The following is a 23,635-nucleotide window of genomic DNA, read 5'->3' as shown; positions in this document are numbered from 1 at the left end:
GAACGCTGGGAGGGCTCGAGACCCGGCACTGAGGGCAACGGCCGCGCGCCGGCTCGAAGACGAGCGTCGCCAGGCGGGAGCGCGCCAGAGCGGGGCGGGCGTGGAGCGTGCGGGGGCCGCGCGTTACCTCTCAGAGGCCGGACGGCACTGCCGGGAGGCGGCCGTGACAACGACGGCGGCGGTGACGGGCACCGCGCCGGTGGTGAGTACTGGAGACACCGGCCCCTGCGGAACCGGAAGTGCCGGGCCAGTGAGGTGGGAGGGGAGAGTGACCTCTAGGGAAGGGGGACTGAGGAGAGGGAGGGGGTTAAGGCCCCGTTCCTCCTCCGGGCCGGGTCATCCAACCGCGGCGGGACCCGTGGGCCCCGGAAACGGACGACGAGTAGAGGCCGGGGATCCGCGGCCGCCAGAACTGGGAACGAGTTAGTGCGGGGCCGCCGGGCTCGGGACCCCCGTTCTCGGCGCCTGGCGCGCAGCCGCCGCCCCTTCCGCCCCCGGCCCTGCGCCCCCGGGCTCTGTCGTTCCCCGCAGCCCGCTCCCTCAGCCCCAGTGGGCCCTGCCGCCGTGGATTTCATCTTCTCGGTCTCAGTGGTCGTCGCTCTGCCCCATACGGTGATATTCTTTGCCCCAGCTCCGGGTGGGAATTGGGTGCTGTTCCCCTTTTACCGCTTTGCGGTTTGGGTACTTCGCCCCAGAATGCTGATACTTATTTTGGCTCAGGCTTCATCCTGTGTTACCTGTTCTTTCCCACCCGTCTGCTTCCTCTCCCTACCCCCACCAGCCGGGTGCGGTGCTTTTAGTACTTTGTACTTTTTACAAGTGGAGCTCGAAATGTGTTTGCCAATATTTTACCTATAGGAATCTCTTTGTGGGGCAAGTAGGAAGATAGTGTTTTACTCAGTTGGCCGAATGAAAACACTGAAATGAGAAGAAAGTGACTTAAAGTTACGAAGGCAGTTGTCGGATTAGATATATCGTAGACCATTTTTCTGCCTTGGATTTTTCACTTCCTGGTTAATGCTGTTTTATCTGGGTTAGTCTTACGTTTGCATCCCCATCCTTTTATCCTAGTGTCCCTCTGTCCTGTGTCAGATCTCTTCAGAGTGTTCGTCATGGCCCATTCTATAAAACCCACCTAATGTTTACAAAAATTATATTGCCGTTTATTTTACTACCTCGGTATATAGCGATAACACCCATAGTAAACTTCTACTTGGTTCCTTCTCCAATATCTTGACTTGGGGCTTATTCCTAGGCACCTCGATTACTGTGTATTCAGATTTACTGTATTGTGTTATTACACTACTTTATTTCAGCAAATACTTGTGCTGTCAGTGGTACTGGTCCTATCCATTCACCCCTTTAAGGAGGTATCATATTAAACTTTATTAAAGCCTTCAAACCACATATCCTGTATTGCTTGTTTTGTATATACATATTTCCATTGCATAGTTTACTTTGTGCCCGAGTATGTCATACACATCTTGGACACTTTTCTGATACTGGTATGGATCCACACTGTTGACACTGATGAACCTACTGATCCTTCTGTTCTCATCTCTAGTATCGACAGCACATCCTTCTACTGAGACTTGGTGCGACTTTATTTATACCCAGTAAATTCTTATGTTTTATCTTACCCCTTCTCATGTATATCCTCCAAACATTTCAGATGCTGATCTCTTTTGTATCCCAGTATTGTACTCCCCAAATTGCATAGCCTTTCATGACTGCATTACTATGAAAATATTAGCCCATGTGTTTTTTTCTTGTAAAATATAGACTCTGAAATAGTATGTGATGCCTAAGTGATATCCTACTCTGGATAAAATTTAAGTAGTATAATTTTCCATCTTTGGTCTTTGAGGTTTTGAGGGAAAAGTTTGCTTTAATAGTACTGTCTGCACAACAAGAATTTGCTTCTTGTTGTTAACAAAGTTACTTAGGTGTAAATTCAGAATGTTGGGCTTTGATTTCTGTATGAAGCAGAGAGTTAAGTAATCATAAAATCAGGGACAGGAAGGATTTATCTTTTTTAGGACTGTTTTCTTGTAATCTCTGTGTATTCATTCTATGCTTTTACTGCTGTTTGGCCCTCTGAAACCCTATTTTTAAAGAGAGAAATGACGAATCTTGAAGGAAGGCACCATTGCCTTCCATGCCACAGGTGAGAGAGGAAGTGATAAATTCCAGGGCACATTTGTATTTCACTATTCAAATTCTCTGATATTTTTTATCCCTGCCTTTAGTATTAAGAAATACTAGAGAGAATAAAACTACTTTTTAAAAAAGTTTTAACTTGGGCCGAGCCCGTGGCGCACTCGGGAGAGTGCGGCGCTGGGAGTGCAGCAGCGCTCCCGCCGCGGGTTCGGATCCTATATAGGGATGACCGGATCCTATATAGGGATGACCGGTGCGCCCACGGCGCTCACTGGCTGAGCGCGGTGCGGCTGGTCTCAAAAAGGACAAAAAAAAAAAAAAGTCCTTATTAAAAAAAGTTTTAACTTAAGTAAAATTTTTGGTCTGCACATTCCAGATTATCATTGGGCAGGTAGTGTAGTACATGAGAAAGAGGTAAAAAGGGTTAGTGTCAGCAAAGGACCACGTGAACTCTTGGGTTCTGAACACGGTTGCTCAAGTGATTCAGTGGAATGGCCTCAGGTATTCTCTAGCCTTCAATTTTACAGAGTGGATAAGGGACTGTGTCACTAGATAATGTGAGTAAAGTGCTTTGAGATCACTAGATGAAAAGCATCCTGTAAAATCCAAGGTGCTGGTATTATTTTGCTACTATCATAAACAGAAGTAATTGTTACTCTTAATCATATTGTGGTAGGTGGGGCACAATTTACTTCCTAATAGGCCGATAATGAATAAAAAACTCATGATTTGGGAAGAAAAGGACCATCCCCTATGGTAAATTCAGTTTCTCATAGAGGACATCTCGCCTTTCAGCGCAAGAACATTTCTCACCCGGGTTCTTTAATAGGTAATTACAGAAGACCAAAAATCCAGCTTCTGCCGTTTCAGGATTATAACTAGCAAGCATAAAGGTGTAAGAGAGAGACACACATACAGAAAGGAAAGGAGTCTTACTGTCCTAATTTTGAGGTTACTTTTTTCTTTTTTCATTGTAGCAATAAATACTTTGTCCAAAGAGAAATCTCTGTTCTAGGACTGCCCTTCACTGCTCTGCACTTGTTTGTTTTTAGACTTTGATATTCTTGGTATTTGTTACTGCCCATTTGTGTCAGGTGAGATGGGCCCCTTATAAGAGTTAGTCCTTTGATGACCTTAGGCCAGGGGAAGCCATGTTCTCCCTTCAATCTGAGTAGCTCTTAGAAGAGTGAAGGATTCTGAATCCATTTTCCTCCCAGTTCAGAGCCCTTTCCCACAGACATGTAAGTGAAATGGAAAATAGTCTTTCTTTCAATAGATACTTATTAACAGAGCAGTCTGTGAGGTTTTAGCCTTGGTGTTCTTAAGAGATGCCCTGAAAGAATTTCTCTGATAAAGATACTTGTTTTCCTCCAGGTGAGACTCCATAGCCCAGTTGAACTCTGCATCTGGAAAGCCAAAGACTGAAGAAGAAAGATCAGAGACATTGACTAACCTGGAAACAAGGACATCTTTGGAACTTTGCTTCTATCCACAGCAATCTTATAAAGTATCACAAAGTGAAATTGTTTTCTGCATTCTCATTCTGCTTCTTGGGAAGAACATGGCTTCAAGGATTTTAAGTTTCCCTTTAGTTTTGCATGAACTCTATGGGAAACGAAGCCCTTAAAGGGCTTGGGAATAACAAGAAGAAATTGAAGACAGACAAGCTTGTTCTCTCTCTGTTTTCCCTCCCCCTTCAAAGAAAAGGATTTACAACTCAACCTTGGAACAGCTGTTGTCCAGCTTTAGCCATCAAGAGAGAAATAAATAAAATTAAACACCATTGCCAGACTACAACCCTGGTGAAGTCAAGGTGTGGCAGTGGTGGCATAGAGAAGACTGCCTAAAAGGGACAAAGACCACAGTAAAAACAGCCTCTCTTTAAAGCTGGAAGGGACCCCAGGTTCCTTGGATTAAAATAGAAACACAGAGCACACCTCTTTTAGGTGCAGCTCACATTTTGAAGTGTGGTAGTTGTGGAAGTACTATAGTATCTCAGAGGACTTTTTTTCTTGCCTGAAGTTTTCTTCCCTACCCTGATTTCTCCCCTTCTTTCCTTCTGAAGACCTGCCTCCGTCCATGAGCTATACCTTGATTGTCTGACTGTCCATGTTCTCCACCTGCAACCAATTGCATGTGTATAGCCTACTGTTTGTCTCCAATTTTTAAACTGTAGAAGTTGTGTTTTTTAATCTCCCCTTCTGCCTTATTCTGGGGAGGTGGTTATTCATCATTTGGAATCACCTTTCCCCCTCCCATGTGCTTTCCTTCATTTGCGATCTTTTGACCTTTGTTTTTATTTGGGAGGGGGAAGGGTGATAATTGTAAATTTTCTGTTTCCCTGGTTTTCTTCTGTACTCCTCTCTGTCGTTTCCCTCATCCTGTTTTCTTGTCTGTTCTGCCGCTGTGTGGGCCTGGGCTATGCGGCAGGGCAGATCTCCCATCAGAGCTCCAACATGCCCGCAGAGTCTGGAAAGAGATTCAAACCCAGCAAGTATGTCCCGGTCTCAGCAGCTGCCATCTTCTTAGTGGGAGCTACGACACTCTTCTTTGCCTTTACGTGAGTTTTCTTTCAGTGGTGCTATTTAAGGGGGCACTCCATGGGAGGTGAGGGAATATGCTTTCTCTTGAGTTTTACAAGTTACATGCAAAGCAACCAATTCTATGAGAGAACGAGGACTAGACTAAAGCTTTTTCAAGTACTATTGGCCTTTCCTGAGGATGTCTGAAGCTTAGGTTTGAGATTATGGAAACTATTGGAGAATTTCAGAATTGATTTATAAGATATACCAGTGGGACAGTTTTGGCTTTCAGTGTTACTCAAACAGTTTTCTCTATACTCTTGAGAGCTGAAGCCTAGAGAAGTAAAGGCCATTGGGAAAGAACATGTTTTATTTAGAAAGAGAGTCCTAGAAGAGTCTCTTTATATTAGTTGCTGCTGAAGGGAATGACAGTAATTCTCCCATTTTCTGGTCTTGTTGCAGAAAACAGTTGGTATTAAAAAGATTTCCTACACTTATCTACGATCTGCATCATTTCCATTTAGGATCTTCAGACTTTGTCCATTTACTTGTTACTAGAAGAGACTGAGTGATTTACCCTTCCCCTTTCCCCAGTATTTTACCTTTTGACCACCTGGTAAGCATCGTTGCTGTTACTTATTCATAAATGAACATGTACCAGGTTTCTGAGCCTTAAACTGTTGAGTCATTGAGTTAGTGCTCTAGTTGCAGCATTTGGAACGATTAGAGCTAGATCTTCTGGGAAGTTCACTTTGCTGTGGTTCTGGCTCAAACCTAATTGTGAGGTGCTGTTCAGAGTAATGTGAGGTTGCTTGAAAGAAGAAAATGAATTGAAATGGTAGGGAATAATAGCGGTTTCTATTCATTGGAGCAGTAATTGTTGGGGTGGGGCAGTTTCACAGAAATTAAATCTGAGATATAGGAGAGAAGGAAAACCCCCAGATTGAGCTTTAGATTCCAAAAGGTGTGGATACTTGGCCAAAAGAGTCAGCAAAGTAATACTGATGTATTTCTATCTAGTTTTTAAACAAGGTCAGGAAGAATCATTATCCAAGGTATGAGCATCATTTTGCTTCTCACCTCTTCCTCTGAAGTGTAAAAGTCATCGATTTTTTGGCCCCCAGCTCTACAGCCTGAGAATACTTACTGAATCCCTCAAGGATCTAGAGACCAGACCTGTTCTCTGTGTGGCTTCTGTTTTCTTCATAATCTTTTTCTCTTGCCTAAATTCAGCTGTTCAGAGTTCTGTCCTTCTTAATGCATTGACTATCAATAAGGAGGGGTGAGTCTTCAGTGTCAGAACTTGTTTTGGTTTCTGCTGTTATGGCCAGTAAGTAGAATTAGAATTTTAACCAAGGGACATTTATATCATATCTTAGTATCCTTGTAGTAGTTGTGGTACTGGATGAGGTGGGGGAAGTGGGTATGTACAAGACCAATATGACACCCTTAGACCTGCTTGATATAGGAGAGTCTATTTTCCTTTAAGGGGAAAAGCCTTTGGAGATGCTAGGAAATTCAAGGGACTAATTGGTTTCTCTCTTTTAACCTATCTGTTTTTGAGATAGGGCAAGCAGAATCTTTGTTCTTAATTTGCTGATCTGGAACCACTGAAGTGCTTGGCTGGTTATACCAGTTTGCTCACAAAGAGTTGTCCTGGCATAGGTATTTTCTCAACTGATAGTTGAAGCTATTTAACCTACTTTCTCATTCCCTGGTGCTAGTAAAGTAGGGACCCTTCTTATTCCATGTTCTCTTAACCCGAGGGAAAAGGATTTTGGAGGACAGTGTTGACTCTGGATTTATTGTCTCTAATCCAAAATTTGAAGAGTCTTAAGTCGTAGCTGGATTTCTCCCTGGCATTAGTTTCCCTAGGACTAATTTCTGGGCTCCCTTTTCCCCCTAGGGTTTCCCCTCTCTGCTTCGTGGAGGCATACACACCCTGTTTATCTTATTCTCACTTAGTTCTTGGTACCTCTGAAATTCTCATCTCCTCTTTTCCATCTGAGTGTAGTATTTCCTCTATAAGCATTTATCTGGACTGAGGCAGCACTGTTCTCAAAAACCTTTCCCCCATGATTGTACTTCTTTTGAGGTTAAATTCCTTGGAGATCCCCTAGTTTAAAACCATATACAACCTGAAAAAGAGTTCATGGTTTCAAATGGAGAGGCAAGGCTGGCTGGTTAGGTCGGAGAGCATAGTGCTGGTAACACCAAGGTCAAGAGTTCATATCTTGTTACCGGCCAGCCACCTTAAAAAGAAGGAAAAAGAAAAAACAACGGAGAGGCAAGAGGAAAACTTCCTTTGAACCAGCTCCTATGTCGAGACTTAAATCTGTAACTACTGTGTCATCTTCCTATTCTTTTCACTAAGATACAACTGGCTGTTCTTTTTTTTTTTTTTTCATTTTCTTTTTCAACTGGCTGTTCTTACATCATCAGTATAAGCCCCAGGTGAGAATTACTTTGGAATCTAGAGGACTGGAAATAGGAGAAAGAGTCCCTTTCACCTGACAGACATAATTAGTGGAGGCATGCAGGCTTCATCTAATTAGGAACAATTTATTCTTCGTGTTTCTTTGTCAACTAGGGAAAACTGTGAGCAGAAATTACCTGGTAGGTGTGGTCATCAAAAAAAATAGTGATCACCTTCTGTCCCAGAGAAGCTTGACTAGAACAGTTGAGGCCTTCCCCCCAAAACCCTAAACCCTCTCATTCACTGAATTTGTCCAGTACTAAAACTAAGCAGGAGCTGTGGGGATCCTGGCTTAATTCTTTTCCTTTTTTACTATTTGGGAAGGAGAGTGTCAGCTAAAGTAACCCACTCCCTCCCAGTTACGTACAAGACTCTGCATTTAAGATAACTGACCTGGATCCTCATCTGTCTTAGCTCCTTTTGTGACTGACAAGGGGGCATTGCTAGGTAAGTGGGATAAGCACTGTTTGAGGGTCAGGAGACTGATTTTGGTAAAGTCTGTTAACATTTGTGGACTCAGTTTTTCTTCTATAATGAGGAAGTTGACCTAGTGCAGTTTATTTAAGCAACATGACCCTTTTTCAAATGAAATCTCATATGGCACCCCAGTATATAAAACATAAAAAGTAGGGCTGCTCTGGTTCAAGTGAGATAAGTGAGATGGGCATATAGAGGCGCAGCCACTTGGTATCTCCTCTGCCTTTCTGGGGTCCCCTGAGACCTGAGGGCTCCTGGCAGTACCATTTAAAATCACTGAATTGTATCTTTTCTAAAGTCTCTTCTAACTGTGAGTTAAGTCAGTGTCTTATTTTGTCCATTTCTAAAGTGGGTGGGGTGGGAGTTGGGGTAAGGTCTCTGCTACAGGCGATCCTCTAAGGGAAGGATGGAAGTCAGGGTTGTCCAGAAATTCGTGATGATCTTTGTAATGTTCCATCCATGATATAGCTTGCTTTCTTTCAGTTTCTGCCTCTGGTCCCCTCCAACCTATTTACCTACAGAGTTGGGCATCCTCAATGGCTCTCCCTTTGGTCTTTTTCTCCCCCAAAACTGCAGAGGTGTTAGCACCTGATTTGAGTGTGTGCAGCCTCATGATTTAGAGCATTAATTGAGCAGCGGTTGTTCCTTTTCTCTCTCACACTGTTTTCTCATCCAGGAATAAGTACCCAAGTCCTACATCTAGCATTTAGCTGCTTGAAAGTCAGGGTTACAGAGGCATCACAAATCAAGTGTTTTAAGAGAAACTTATAAGGAGAGAAATTGTTTTCCCATGGAATCTTGAGGGAAGCAGTCCTAAATGAGGATCCTCAAGGGCAGGAAGTGGAATGTTCATTCCAGCCTTCCCTCATCATCAGGGAACACTAGTCATATACTCAAGGAATATGCCAGGCTTGGGTGGAATGTATAGATCTTCAGGAGCTTAGTGCTGCTGTTTTAAGTGTCCTTGAATCCCTGGTACCTTAGGTAGGGGAAGTGGAATTAAGGATGAAGGTGGGGCTGGAATGATAATTGACGATGATGGTGATAGTTAATAATTTTTTTTGTGTGTCTTCTATCCAGTGAATGATCAGTATTAAGCCAGCTGGTTAAAAAAGAATTCCAGGATCATTTCAGACATTCTCTTTCATTCTCATATTTGTATTATGTAGTTGAAATAACAAGCTTGGAGAGTTTTCTGTGGATTACCTAAGGCTACATAGCGAAGCATTAATTGAGACAGGATTAAAATCCAAAGCTTCTTGACTCCTGCTTGTTTTTCTTTCCAGGAATTTAACCATTTTTTAATATTAGGAATTGTTAGGGAGGGCTAGGAAACAGGATTTCAGGAGTGTGGATATTGAAACCCACTCTTCCAATTTTATTTGGTCTTGAAAACAGCAGTGCTGTGAATGAGTGGGCGGGAGAACCTGTTCTACCTGGGATGGTGTAGGTCTGGGAGTCCCATCAATGAGTCAGCCAGCCTTCTGGGCTACAGCCACTCCCTAAGCTTCTTGGAGCTCTATGATTATTGCCATAGTGTGAGGACGAGCCTCAACAACTCCTCTCCTTGGCTGTGCCCTCATCTTCCATCAAAGGCAACAGATTCAGACAGGCCACTTGGGGTGGTCACCTCAGAATCTGGTGAAGTAGTATAGCAACAGAAAGCTTCTCAAGCCAAGCGGAATATGGGATGTGGCAGGAATGGGCTCTGCTCACACATGCCTCTCTGATGGGGTGTTCCTTTAGCTAGAGTGCTAAGGTTGGAAGCATTGGGTCTCTGAGTGTAGGAGTAAATACAGTTGACCCTTGAAGAACATGGGTTTGAACTACATGGGTCCACTTACATGTGGATTTTTTTCAATAAATATACAATACTGTAAATGTATTTTCTCATGATTTTCTTAATAACATTTTTCTTTCTCTGCTTACTTTATTAAAGGAATACAGTATATAATACACATAATATAAAAAATATGTATTAATTGACTATGTTATTGGTAAGGTTTCCAGTCCATAGTAGGCTATTAGTAGTAAAGTTTTTTTTGGTGGGGGACAAAAGATATATGTGGATTTTCAACTGCTTGAGGGGTTGGTGCCCATAATCCCCATGTTGTTTAAGGATCAACCTGTACTGCCCATGAAGTTAGTTATTTGTGTCATTTCTAGATTCTGCCACTGTGGGGGCAGACACTGTTTTCACAACAGATACTGGAACTCAATTCCAGGATTACACACTTCAGCTGGGGTGGGTTGATATCAAGAAAGTTGTAGGGGTGAAGTTTACAGGCATAGGTTAGCAGGATACCTGAGAAATTGGATGAGTTGCTTTGTTTGGAAATGAAACTGAAGAAAGAGCAGGGTCAGAAAGATTGACACCTGGACCTATGAGAGGGCTGATATCTTCTTATTCACTGTGGCTTTCCTCAGGGATGGAGGATACCCTTGCTTATTTCTTTCAGAAGCTCAAGTAGCCAATTTGAGGAATGAGACTTTTAAATCATGGGTATCTCAGTGTTCTAAGGATTTAATTTCTTTTCCCTTCTAATTATCTTCCCAGGCTGTAGGAGTCAAGTGAGTCACCCTTTCTCTTCTTCTCCAGGCGGAAATTGAAGCGACAGCTAAGTACTAGGGAGAGGCTCTGACCTGGATGACTGGTTTTCAGTTTCTCTCCCTCCCTCCTAAGGAACCTAGGAGATTAGGCTTTGGGGTGGAGCTGTGCAAGGACTCTTCCTTCTTGCTTGTATTTCACCCCAAACCCTGCCCAAGGTATGGGGACATCTTTTCTGAACCAAAGAACTCACAGAAGAAAAGACTTTCATGGGGGACTTCATCTGATGATAGCATAGAACTGTGACTGAAGGTCTGTTTTGTACTTGAAATCTGTGCCCTTGCTCCAGCTTCATTTTTTTGTCTCCCAGTTATGTACTAACCCATCAAGAGAAGCAAAGAGTTAATTGATATTTACTGTGTAAAAATCTGGCACATAATAAATATTTACTATTTCTTTTTTTTAATGAATGGCTGAAAGGAATTTGAATGAATAGATGGTAGTGGTTAAGATTTGTGAGATGCTTTGTGACAGTTTTGTCTCTTACCTTTGGTTTACTTACATCTCATTAAGGGGCCAGTTCCTCTAAACTGTCCTGAATCACTATTCAGGGCTGTGCTTTTTGTTTTGATGGGGACAGATCCCCTTTCTTGACAGAATCCAGGACTGCTGTGAATTAATTCTCCAGAATTGTATACTGCTTATCCTCCTGGCCCTTTCTTCCTCTCCTTTAATGAACTCTTCCTTTCCTTCTGACTGGTCCAGATAAAGGGGACAGGACAGATGCTGTCCTAATTCTGGAGATTAAGTTCTTAGCCACAAAGCAGATTAGGGTATTTAGACACTGTCTTGTAGTGGGAAGTTCTGCTCAAGCAGAGACAGGAGAGGGTGTTTGATACTACTGACAAAGCAAGCAGCACATCAGATGTTCTGAAATTTCCCACTCCCACAAAGTCAGAGAAAGGAAGAGCTCTTGAAGCGTTCCAATTTAGACTTGTTTCTTGAAAGAAACTAAGCATAATCCTGGATTAGAGCATTCTTTTTGTCAAATAAAAGTTACCTAAGTCATGTCTCTTGATTTGAACGCTGTGGAATACTGGAATACCGGATATGTTTGGTCGGTTTCTTTTACCTACAGAATTTAGGGCTTCTTTGGTGAGATATCATCTCCTTTTTCTTCTACCATTCCTGTCCTTCATTTTTAAACATCAAGGGGTCTAGTCTTGATATCCATGCTTATCTGTGTGTTTTTAAAATTTTCCAACCTTGAGAACTAGCATCTAGTTGAATAAAACTCTTTAGGCAGTTGAGTGGTTCAAAGTCAGCTGGGAAGGAGGAAGGGGAGCCAGAGAGGCAGGTGGTATCCCATGCTTTGGGACAATGTGCAGGTCAGTGGGACATGGCTGGGATCCAGAAGTCTCAGGCTGCTCCAGAGAAGGGATGTTGCTGGTGTCAATTACATAGTCTCTGGTTCTTGTGCCTGGTTAGAAAGGAGATAAGAACAGATTCCAAAACGTGAAAAGATCCACAGGGGAGGAATGAATCTGGAGAACACAGATTTTAGCGCAAGGGGTTAAGATAGGAGAGATTCTGAGTGTTGTACCTTGATCTAAAATGAGCAGTTCCATGAGAAACTAGACCCATTTGGTAGGAAGGATAAAGATAATAATTTGGAATGACAAAGGGAAACCACACAAGTTTTATATATAGGTATGGAAGCTGAATCTTTTTTTTTTTTTTAAAGATGACCAGTAAGGGGATCTTGACCCTTGACGGGGTGTTGTCAGCACCATGCTCTCCCAAGTGAGCTGATCGGCCATCCCTATATAGGGATCCGAACCTGTGGCCTTGGTGTTATCAGCACCACACTCTCCCAAGTGAGCCACGGGCTGGCCCTGGAAGCTGAATCTTTACAGATTTTTGTGGGTATGGTTGGTGTCCAAAGTGTGAGAGGCAGCCCCTCATTTTCTTTATTATCTGTGCAGATGTCCTGGACTTAGCCTGTATGTGTCACCTGCAGTGCCCATCTACAATGCGATTGTGTTTCTTTTTGTGCTGGCCAATTTCAGCATGGCCACCTTCATGGATCCAGGGATTTTCCCACGAGGTAAGATCTCCCTCTCCTTTCTTGGCAGCTCTTTATTGCCTTTGAAAAATAATGATTTTGGCATACACAGTTGATCTTGGGGTTTAGGAATCCTAGGATTACGGGATACTTTTATAGTCCGATAATGAAAATTAGGTCAGGGCCTTCAGGAATATGTGTCATAACTTGTAGCCATGTGATTCACTTTGGATCGAATTTTTGATTTTTAGTCATTCATTCCACAGAAATCTATTTAGAGCATATCACTTGGGTGATATTGCTTACACACAGTAATACCGTGATGAATTAGACAGAATAGTGTGGTGCAAACTGTAATGGAGGCATGAGCAAGGTTCTGTGAGAACATAGGAAAGAGTGCACCTATATCTGCCCAGATAAACTGGGGAAATGCTGCTAAAAGTAGGTGGGAAAGACTTCACTACGTAGAAGATGGAAGGGCACTTTTAGGCAGAGAAATGTGCAGAAGCTTGTAGCCATGAAATAGTGAACTCAGTGGGGTGGAAGGATATAGTACATGGTGAGGCCAGAAAGGGGAGGAGATAAACCCAGAGCCAAATTGTGAAGGACTTTAGATGCTAAATTAAATAGATTACACTTCCTTCCTTTGGACAGCAAGAGGTATTTAACTGGAGAAATTATAGGATCAGGCTTCCTTTTACTAAATTCTTGTAAGAATGTACAGATACCTTTTGGGTGGCTGTGGCAATAATACAAACCAGATGAGAACTTGATTTCAGGGCTGGATTTACAGATCTATCAGAAGTAGACTCAACAGAATTTTTTTTTTTTTTTTTTTTAAAGATGACCAGTAAGGGGATCCCAACCCTTGACTTGGTGTTGTCAGCACCACGCTCAGCCAGTGAGCCAACCCGGCCATCCCTATATGGGATCCGAACCTGGGGCCTTGGTGTTATCAGCACCACACTCTCCCAAGTGAGCCACGGGCCGGCCCAAGACTCAACAGAATTTTTGAGTGAGAGGGTGAAGGAATTGTATAGTGTAATTTCAAGGTACCTCACTTGGGAGATAGCTTGGATGCTGTTTTTTATAAAGCAAGATATGAGTTACAGGAATGTTGAACAGGTTTGGAGGGCAGACAGCAGTGTTAGACGTGTCAAATTTGAGATGACTTGTGAATTACCCAGGTAGAATTACCTGGTGGGCAATTGAGTAATGAGTCAAAGACCTCAATTTAGAAGTCTTCAGCCAGGTGGCATTTGAAGCAACAGGAGTAAGATTGGAGAAATAAAGTAAGATTGGGAAAGACCCCAAAAGTCAGACCTGATCAGCACTGACATTTTTATAATGAGTAAAGGAGACAGAGGAGCCACTGAAGAGGGATTGAGCAAGAAGAGTTGTAGGAAGAGAAAGTGAGGCAAAGTAGGAACTTAGGAAAGTTAATGAAGTAGCTGATGGTTGGCAGTATCAGAAATTAGAGAGATCTAGTAATATGAAACTCAAAATTTCCCATTGTTTTGGTTAATTAAGAAATGATCTTAACATGAATAGTTTTAATAGTGTGTTTATATATGAGGAAGAGATACAACAAAATTACTAAATTGTAATAGTTTGGAAGGCAGTGAATGAGAAATGAGGATGCAGGGTCAATGAGTATTAAAATTACCATCTTGTGCAAAAAAGGCACAAGATGAAGTAATATCTTATGGGAGAAGATTTTTTTTTTTTTTTTTTTTTAGATACAGAAGACTTTAGCATGTTTGTAGCATGAGGAGAGGGAACTAGAAAAGAGAGAACCTGAAGTTAAAGAAAGGGCATAATTGAAAGTGGACTTCCAAAGGAGAGTGATGCTTTCTGGTACATATTGGGAGGTTATGCCTATGGAAGTAGGCTGTTTCTGGAATAAAGGTGAGAGTAGGAACCATCATCTGTGGAATAAGAGGTGGAAAGAAGAGAAGTTGATGAAGGTTGTTAATTTTCTAATGACATCTAATTTTCTTCTCAAATGTGAGGTTATCTTGTACGAACGAGACAGGTGGGATTGGGATAGCAACTCTGATAAGATGAGGTTTTTCTGAAATTTGTGTTCCCAAAGCCTGCATCACTGTGCTTCATCAGTGGCTTCTTCAAAGATTAGGTGAGGAGAAGGAACTCTGTGTCCCTAACACCAAGGAGAGATATTTTAATGAGGCTTTAAGGTTCACTCACCAAATGTTGATTCATCTAGATGGAAGGCATTAGGATGATTTTTTTTAAAAGGTCATTGCTTTCAAATAGCTCAGTCTAGAAAGAAAGATAGAGAAGACATTTATATGAATAAATACACTATGTGATAAGTTATAAGAGTATAGTTCTTAGGAGGAGAAAGAGCTCACTTCTGGTAAGTGATGGTGCGGAAAGATCAAAAATTTCAAAATAAGTAGCATTTGAATTTTTTTTCCTTTGAAAGAAAAAACCCGTGTTTTTAAAGTAAAGATTTTAATAAGTAGTGTAAATTCATTATGCAGGATATATAAAAAATACAAATGTCACTTATAATTACATAGCCCAGAGATAACTGCTGTTATATTATGGTATATTTCCTTCCAATATTTTTTTTTTTTTTTTTTTTTAAAGGTGACCGGTAAGGGGATCTTAACCCTTGACTTGGTGTTGTCAGCACCACGCTCAGCCAGTGAGCAAACCGGCCATCCCTATATGGGATCCGAACCCGCGGCCTTGGTGTTATCAGCACCGCACTCTCCCGAGTGAGCCACGGGCCGGCCCCCTTCCAATATTTTGAAGATTGTTAAAATACATATTTTTATATTTATTTATATGTATCACATATTTGTGTGTCTATTTTTTATTTCCAAAGTGGGATCTTTCTGTTTGTATAGTTCTTTACCTTGCATTTTTACACTTATTTATATTGTAATATTTCCCCAAGTCAGTAAAATTTGAAAACTTGATTTTTAATCCTTACACCGTCACTTACCTAATTTTTTCTTTCCACATGTATTTTTTGCCCAGGTTAAGAATAAAAAATAAAAGTTGTTCATTGTAGATGAGAAGACAAAGTCCTTTAAGTTTTGAAACAGAATGGTGGTTTCTGATAGCTGAAAATTGAAAGGGTATTCAGGGCTTGAGCAACAAACAATACCGAAATATATATATATATATATGTATCATATATATATGAATAGAGTAGGGGAAGACATTTGGGGCAAGGGATTAGTGCATAGAAAAAGGTTGATGTTAGTTCCTCTCTTGGATTGCTACAGTTCAGCTGGTACTTGTAGATACTGAACTATTATGCAAACTCATTGTGTACTTTGATATGTAAATTATATATTTCTTTTAAAATATATTCATACTTCTTAAAGTGAATAGTATCAGCATATGCATATCAGAGCCACCTCCTCTGAATCATTTTTTCTTGGACCTCACTTCCCAGTGCAGAATAAATTGCTTCCTCATCTGTGTTCTCATAGTGTTGCATATAGAGCTGATCTCACAGTATTTTAGTTCCTAGTTCCTAGTCTCTCTTACCCACTAGACTGTGAATTCCTCAAAGGCAGAGCCATACTTTAAACATCATTGCATCCCTAATGCTTACTACAGTTCTGGCATAGTTTTTTTTTTTTTTTTTTTTAAAAAGATGACCGGTAAGGGGATCTCAACCCTTGGCTTGGTGTTGTCAGCACCACGCTCAGCCAGTGAGCAAACCGGCCATCCCTATATAGGATCCGAACCTGCGGTAAGGGGATCTCAACCCTTGGCTTGGTGTTGTCAGCACCACGCTCAGCCAGTGAGCAAACCGGCCATCCCTATATAGGATCCGAACCTGCGGTAAGGGGATCTCAACCCTTGGCTTGGTGTTGTCAGCACCACGCTCAGCCAGTGAGCAAACCGGCCATCCCTATATAGGATCCGAACCTGCGGTAAGGGGATCTCAACCCTTGGCTTGGTGTTGTCAGCACCACGCTCAGCCAGTGAGCAAACCGGCCATCCCTATATAGGATCCGAACCTGCGGTAAGGGGATCTCAACCCTTGGCTTGGTGTTGTCAGCACCACGCTCAGCCAGTGAGCAAACCGGCCATCCCTATATAGGATCCGAACCTGCGGCCTTGGTGTTATCAGCACCGCACTCTACCGAGTGAGCCATGGGCCGGCCCCATAGTTGTTTTTTAATTGACTTTTCCTCTCTATAGCTGAGGAAGATGAGGATAAGGAAGATGATTTCCGAGCTCCCCTTTACAAAACAGTGGAGATCAAGGGCATCCAGGTGCGCATGAAATGGTGTGCTACCTGCCGCTTCTACCGTCCTCCTCGATGTTCCCACTGCAGTGTCTGTGACAACTGTGTGGAGGTAAGTCAGTCTTGATGTTCAATCTAAGTTATCTTCTTCCTGACCATAGAATAGATTCTTAGCCTTGGATGAAGTGTAGTTCTGACTAACTACCTTGGCTTCGTGGTCTAGTTCCATCACAAGGTGTTAGCAATGGTGTACACATGGAAGGTGAACGTAAATATTCTGTTATTACAAGAGGAAAACTTTAATTCCAGGTGAGCATAGGCTTTCCCAAAACCAAGATTCATAGCTCCAGCCTTCCATCCCTTGGCTCACCTTTTTGGTTATTTGTGGGGCTTGGCATTATCTCTTGCTTCCACAAAATCATACTGTTGCATTTAAATTTTGGTTATATTTCTCTTCCTGCCTGTCCTGCATCCTTTGTCTTTAACACTTTTTCCAGTCCATTTTTACTTAGCTATAAGCAGTTGCCTGCTGTGTTTTCCTCTCAAGCCCTCTTTTCTTATGGATCTTGATGTTTTTGCAAAGTCTCTGACATCCATCTCTTTTAGAGTTCCTCAGTCACATAGGATAAACTCTGAGAGCTGGCTTTGGCCTTTGACCAGCCTCTCGAAGGTCTCCCTTACAGACTTATAGAGCAAGATAAACTGCATGAACCTGTTTTTAATTTTGCAACTAAATGGTGAACATGATCATAAGTTGTTAGAAGCAAAAGTTAAATTTTGCCATTTGTTTCTCTTTTTGACAGAAATGATGTAGTGCTATGGTCCAAGGATGACTCTCAGTCTATCTCTTTTTGCCCCTAGGAATTTGATCATCACTGCCCCTGGGTGAACAACTGTATTGGTCGCCGGAACTACCGTTATTTCTTCCTCTTCCTCCTTTCCCTGACAGCCCACATCATGGGTGTATTTGGCTTTGGCCTCCTTTATGTCCTCTACCACATAGAGGAACTCTCAGGGGTCCGCACGGCTGTCACGTATCCTTCAAGGCCTTTGAGTTGTGAGATTGGAACAGGGAGGAATGAGGAAAAGCTGAATCCTATGGTAGTGAGGGTCAAAGGGGAAATGGCTACGGTAGGGGATGTCAAAGGCCAGATCCCATTGCTCTGTTCTCCTTGACTGTTTGGCAACAGAATGGCAGTGATGTGTGTGGCTGGCTTATTCTTCATCCCTGTAGCAGGCCTCACAGGATTTCACGTGGTGCTGGTGGCTAGAGGACGTACAACCAACGAGCAGGTATGGGGAGAATGACAGGAGACCCCTGAAGAGTAGGGTATGTCACTTATACCCTCTGATTAGTGTACAGTGTAATACTTCCACAAATAGATTCCTAATGAATATGTTTGAAGATGATGCAGAGATTAGTGATAGGAGTGTGGTAGTCTTAGTTCCTCATGTAAGCATGAGAACAGAGACCATTTCTTAGTTAACATTTACTGAATACCCATTATATTCTAGACAATTTAGTCTCTGAGTTTATAGAAACAATAAAAGACTTCGGCCAGCCCTGAAGAACCTTATAGTGATGCTGAAAGAAAAACAATGACTTTTGTGCATATAATAGTAGCTCACCTGAGTTACTTATCTATATTATCTTGGTTTTCAATATTCAGAAAGCTATTTATCCCATTTTACATGAGGAAACTGATGTTTAAGGTCAGACAGCTACCATGAGGTAGACATAGGATTTGAACTGAGGACCCTGACTCTAGAGTCCCTGTTCTTAACCATCACAAATATAGGCTTCTTGATGGTAGGTTTGTGTTTTACTTATTTTTGTATCCCCCAGATAGTGGGTACACAATAATTTGTCATCGGTTTGTATTTTGGTCTTTAGAGGTCAAGGTACAATTGTCTGACTGATCAGGTCTTTTTTTCTTCCCTCTAGGTTACGGGTAAATTCCGGGGAGGAGTGAACCCCTTCACCAATGGCTGCTGTAACAATGTCAGCCGTGTACTCTGCAGTTCTCCAGCACCCAGGTACACCTACCCCTTTGTTCTAGTGTTCACCCTTGGTCAAAACTTTTGTCTTTTTTGGGCTTGTTCTGGTATAAGGGAGGTGTGGTAGGAGACAGCCTTTCAGAAAGGGTTCTCTTAGAATGGTATGTGCCTGGAAGGGAGAGACATGCCCCTTCTTTAGTAGACCTGTGAATTTAGTTGATATTCATCAGATATTGTGGTTAATCTCCCTTGAGAATTGAAGATGAGTAAGATTTACTCAAAAGTGCCTTGAGCTAAATGTCTGTTTACAAAGGCCTAATCTTGCTGTAGTTCTTCATGGAATCAAAGAAATTGGTTTAGTGCTATTCTTTTCTCTACAGGCCTGGTAGGACTGCTTTTTTCTGTTTGTAAAAGTGCTTCACAAATAGTAGGCAACCAGTAGATATTTTTATTTATTTTTGGTGGCTGGCCAGTACAGGGATTGAATCCAGGACCTTGGTCCAGTAGATATTTTCAAATGAATGAATGGAAGCCCTCTCACTTTTGACACTCAGGTATTTGGGGAGACCAAAGAAAGAGAAGACAATTGTAATCAGACCTCCCTTCCTTCGACCAGAAGTGTCAGATGGGCAGATAACTGTGAAGATCATGGATAATGGTATTCAGGGAGAGCTGAGGAGAACTAAGGTGAGGAATTTAGGGAAGTAAAGCTAGGTAACTTGGGGAATCTCATCCATTGCAAAGAGGTGGAAACTTGCTTTTAGTTTCTGTCTTTTTAATAGTATTTATCACTTATTGATTTGCATTAAAATTACTTAAATACAAATCTTTTGTCCATTAGATTTTAAGTTCATTGACAATAGAAATTAAGTCCATTCATTTCCATATCTTCATAGGACTTAGCATAGCAGCTTGCAGAGGGTAGGAGCTCAACAGGTAGTTGTTTGTAGAAATGAAAAAATAAGTGACACAACTAAGCCCTTGTTGGAAACTTTTCTTTATCTAATACTATCCCCAAACTGACTCTTGTGCCTCATCTTTCAGTCCATTTAAAAATGCATGATAATTGACACCCCAGTACCTTTCTTTTTTTTTTTTTTTAAAAGATGACCGGTAAGGGGATCTCAACCCTTGACCTGGTGTTGTCAGCACCACGCTCCCCGAAGTGAGCAATCGGCCATCCCTATATAGGGATCCGAACCTGTAGTCTTGGTGTTATCAGCACCGCACTCTCTCCCGAGTGAGCCACGGGCCGGGCCTCCAGTACCTTTCTTATACCAATTTAATACTTTGAGTTGCCCTAATGCCCAATTCTCCAAATCTGATTTTCCCTCCTCTCATTTATCCAGTCTAAGGGAAGCCTGGAGATAACAGAGAGCCAGTCTGCAGATGCTGAACCTCCACCTCCTCCTAAGCCGGACCTGAGCCGGTACACGGGGCTGCGAACTCACCTCAGCCTGGCTACTAATGAGGGTAAAGGCTGCCTTCATCTGGGAGATCCTAGAACTAGAAGGCAGGAGTGAGAAGGTTACTTGTGAGCTGCAGAGAAGACAGGCAAGGGCTGGGAGATAGATAATAGTTGTTTTGTGGCTGAGAACACCTAACAGGTGGTACTTGAGCTACTTCTTTGGACAGCTAGAAGAGAAGGATGCCACCTAGCTATTGACAGTGATTTGGACTTTTGTGGGGGAAACTTTCAGCCTGTAGACATACCAGAGAACATCCTAAGACCTGTTTGGGTGCATTCACCACCCTGAGTTCTGGGCTAGAAGAGTCTTTAGTCTTGATTTCAGCAAAATCATATTCCCTGGACTTGCTTTTCTTGGGCATACTTTTCCTACCTTGTTTTCTCCCTGTACTTTTAGGAACTCTAGGCAGGTTGAGAGAACTGTTTGTAAAGCAGTGCCCCCTGGGCCTTTTTTCCTGCAGATAGCAGCCTCTTGGGCAAGGACAGCCCCCCCACACCTACCATGTACAAGTATCGGCCAGGTTATAGTAGCAGCAGTACATCAGCCGCCATGCCTCATTCATCCAGCGCCAAGGTACTGAGCACTCTAAAAAGTGGGATCATAACATATGCCAACTGTTCTGGGGAAAAAAAGATTGGGGGGTAGAAAAAGGCAGAAGGGAAGAGAAGAAAACTAAGGGCATTTTACTGATTGTTGGCATTAATGGAATTAAATCTCCTTGATAGTGTCCTTCATCAAAGAAGGGGCAACGTAGCACAGTAGATAAAAGCACTGATTACAGTGTCAGATCTGAGTCTAAAACCCAGTTCTGCTGCCATCGGCAATTTACTTTACCTTTCTCATCTTGTTGTCTGCATTGTAAAATGAGATATTTGTTTCAATTTCATAGATCTTCTTCATAGGTTAAACCAGATAATGCATATAAAAATTATAAGCACATAATAAATACTGTTTTTGACTGACTGACTCCTTGGGCTCTGCGATCTAGCATCTGCTATAAGAGCATTAAGGGCCTGCTTTACTTTCTTCCTCAGTTGAGTCGTGGGGACAGCTTGAAGGAGCCAACCTCAATTGCAGAGAGCAGCCGCCATCCCAGCTACCGCTCAGAGCCCAGCTTGGAGCCAGAGAGCTTCCGTTCTCCAACCTTTGGCAAAAGCTTTCATTTCGATCCACTATCCAGCGGCTCACGTTCCTCCAGCCTCAAGTCAGCCCAGGGCACAGGCTTTGAGCTGGGCCAGTTGCAGTCCATTCGCTCAGAGGGTACCACCTCCACCTCCTATAAGAGCCTGGCCAACCAGACACGCAATGGAAGCCTCTCTTATGACAGCCTGCTTACTCCTTCAGACAGCCCTGATTTCGAGTCAGTGCAGGCAGGGCCTGACCCAGACCCACCTTTAGGCTACACCTCTCCCTTCTTGTCAGCCCGGCTGGCTCAGCAACGGGAAGCTGAGAGGCACCCACGTTTGGTGCCAACTGGCCCAACGCACCGAGAGCCCTCACCAGTCCGTTACGACAATCTGTCGCGCCACATTGTGGCCTCCCTCCAGGAACGAGAGAAGCTGCTGCGCCAGTCACCCCCACTCCCAGGCCACGAGGAAGAACCATGCTTGGGGGACTCAGGCATTCAGTCAACACCAGGCTCAGGCCATGCTCCTCGTACTAGTTCCTCCTCAGATGATTCGAAGAGATCACCCTTGGGCAAAACCCCACTGGGACGCCCAGCTGCGCCCCGTTTTGGCAAGCCAGATGGGCTAAGGGGCCGGGGACTAGGGTCCCCTGAACCAGGCCCAACTGCCACATACCTGGGCCGCTCGATGTCTTACAGCAGCCAAAAAGCCCCACCTGGTGTCTCTGAGACAGAGGAGGTGGCCTTGCAGCCATTACTGACACCCAAGTAAGTATTACCACCATTCTGGCCGTCAGCTGTCTTAAATTTAGCATATCACCCCACAGAAGGTGTCAGGGCTTCACTTGTACATTCTAGTGTAGGTAGACTTAGGGGTATCCTGATAGTGCTTCATTTTCACTCCAGCTATCTTCATGGGCAATTCCTGTTGCCCATGAAGCAACTGAGGATTAATACTTTTTCCTTAATCCTGCCTTCCTAAAAGTATTTATTTGCCTGAGAGTAAGTATATGAGATAGCTGCTATTAGAATAAATAAATTGGGGAGATAGGGAATCAGGCTTGTTTTAATCAGGGCAATAAAACAGGAGAATGTTTGTATAAAAAAGTACGCATATAGAAAAGCACATAATTTTTTTTCTCTTAATCTTTTAAACTCTCCCTTTTCTGTGTTTTGTGTCCAACTTCCTGACACCTGTGTCTTCTTTTCTTCCCAGAGATGAAGTACAGCTCAAGACCGCCTACAGCAAATCCAATGGGCAGCCCAAGAGTATAGGCTCAGCCTCCCCTGGCCCAGGCCAGCCACCTCTCAGTAGTCCCACCAGGGGAGGAGTCAAGAAGGTGTCAGGGGTGGGTGGTACCACCTATGAGATTTCGGTGTGAGCCTTCGGAGCCTCCCCTGCCCCATGCCTCTCCGCCTACACCAAAGGGCCCCAGGTGGCCACCTTCCTTCCCTCAAGGGGCTTCCCTCTCCTGCATGGACATTTTTTAAACCACCGATTCCAAGAGGATGAGGACCGTTTTATCAAATGCAGTGGGGTTGGGGAGTTGGAGAGTTGGGGCTCTGAGACTGGGGTAGCAACCCCCCTTTAACCTTTTAAGAACTTCCCTTCCTTAATCCCTGGACCAGACTCAGTGGACATTTGTGCAATTGCTCGCCCTGGAGGGAACCAGATCATTTTTAAACCAGAAATAATTTTTTTTATTATTGTTACGGATTCTATTTTTTCCTCTTCTGCGTTACCAGGTGTGTGTGTACATATATATATATATATATATATATATATTATAAATATCAAAGAAATTATATATCTATCCTGGGATGGGAAGAGGGAGGGAGGGATATGTATAAGGAGGGGGATCGTGCTCTACCCATTCTTCAGACCAGCAGAAAAAGAGGGGAGACACTGAAGTCCTCCTTTTTCCTCCATGGTTCCCTCTTTTGTTCTGGTTACCAACTAAGGAAATAGCACTCCCTGTTGGGGCTAAGTGATCAGGAAAGAAATCTGGGGAGAGAGGTGAGTCGGGTTTTGCTTAGAAGAGGGAAGGATTAGGAGAGAGTTGGTTTTCTAGGCTTACTGGCATTTAGTTTCCCCAGGAAAGGGGTCACAGTTCCATGACATGGGTGGTGGTGGGGGGAGATCAGGAAAAGATCTTGGCTTAGCACAAGAAACAATATTACAGAATCCCCTCTTCTTGGGGGAGAGAGATTAGGGTGCGCTGATTCAACGGGCCCCTCAGAGTCTCCCCTAACTTACACAGTTAACATGATTATAAAACCCAAGGCCAGGAGAGACGAATTCCAAAAAGCAATATTTTCCATCACATGCCAAAAACGGGATAGAGAAAAGGAGTGGCAGGCCTAAGCCCCTCCAATTGTCCCTTGGGGGTTACTCCTCAGCCCACCTCAGTATGGTGCTGGGCAGAGGGAATACCTGGGTTCTAACCTCTAAATAGGGGAGACCCCAGCCTCTACACAGAGGCCCTTTTATTTTTTATTCTGATTAGCCATTTTAAACCAACATGGAATAAAAAGAAATCCTGATCTAACCAGC

General features: G+C 43.0%; 1 protein-coding gene across 3 annotated transcripts; it reads left to right on the top strand.

Moving 5' to 3' along the window:
* Positions 1-23,635, top strand: ZDHHC5 (zinc finger, DHHC-type containing 5). 3 transcript variants are annotated; one of them, XM_008579926.1, is made up of 12 exons: positions 1-202; positions 3,535-4,720; positions 12,169-12,290; positions 16,443-16,600; positions 17,350-17,522; positions 17,679-17,781; positions 18,434-18,525; positions 19,041-19,173; positions 19,836-19,959; positions 20,416-20,528; positions 20,990-21,849; positions 22,298-23,635. In XM_008579926.1, exons 2-12 carry the CDS (start codon positions 4,617-4,619, stop codon positions 22,461-22,463), a joined length of 2,148 nt encoding a protein of 715 aa, XP_008578148.1. In that variant the 5' UTR covers positions 1-202; positions 3,535-4,616; the 3' UTR covers positions 22,464-23,635. The 3 variants fall into 3 exon arrangements, with proteins under 3 accessions (XP_008578148.1, XP_008578150.1, XP_008578149.1); XM_008579928.1 differs by lacking the exon at positions 1-202 and adding an exon at positions 530-612; XM_008579927.1 differs by lacking the exon at positions 1-202 and adding an exon at positions 2,929-2,989.

This window comes from Galeopterus variegatus, unplaced genomic scaffold (assembly GCF_000696425.1).
Source record: "Galeopterus variegatus unplaced genomic scaffold, G_variegatus-3.0.2 Scaffold1983, whole genome shotgun sequence".
Lineage (NCBI taxonomy): Eukaryota > Metazoa > Chordata > Mammalia > Dermoptera > Cynocephalidae > Galeopterus > Galeopterus variegatus.
This window is presented reverse-complemented; position numbering and strand designations above follow the sequence as displayed.

Excerpts from the sequence above, each read along its gene's own strand:
- ZDHHC5 (XM_008579926.1), top strand. The coding sequence starts at position 4,617 with ATGCCCGCAGAGTCTGGAAAGAGATTCAAACCCAGCAAGTATGTCCCG. Across the intron at positions 19,174-19,835 it reads GAGAGCTGAGGAGAACTAAG|TCTAAGGGAAGCCTGGAGAT; the intron begins GTGAGGAATTTA and ends TCATTTATCCAG. Across the intron at positions 21,850-22,297 it reads CAGCCATTACTGACACCCAA|AGATGAAGTACAGCTCAAGA; the intron begins GTAAGTATTACC and ends TTTTCTTCCCAG.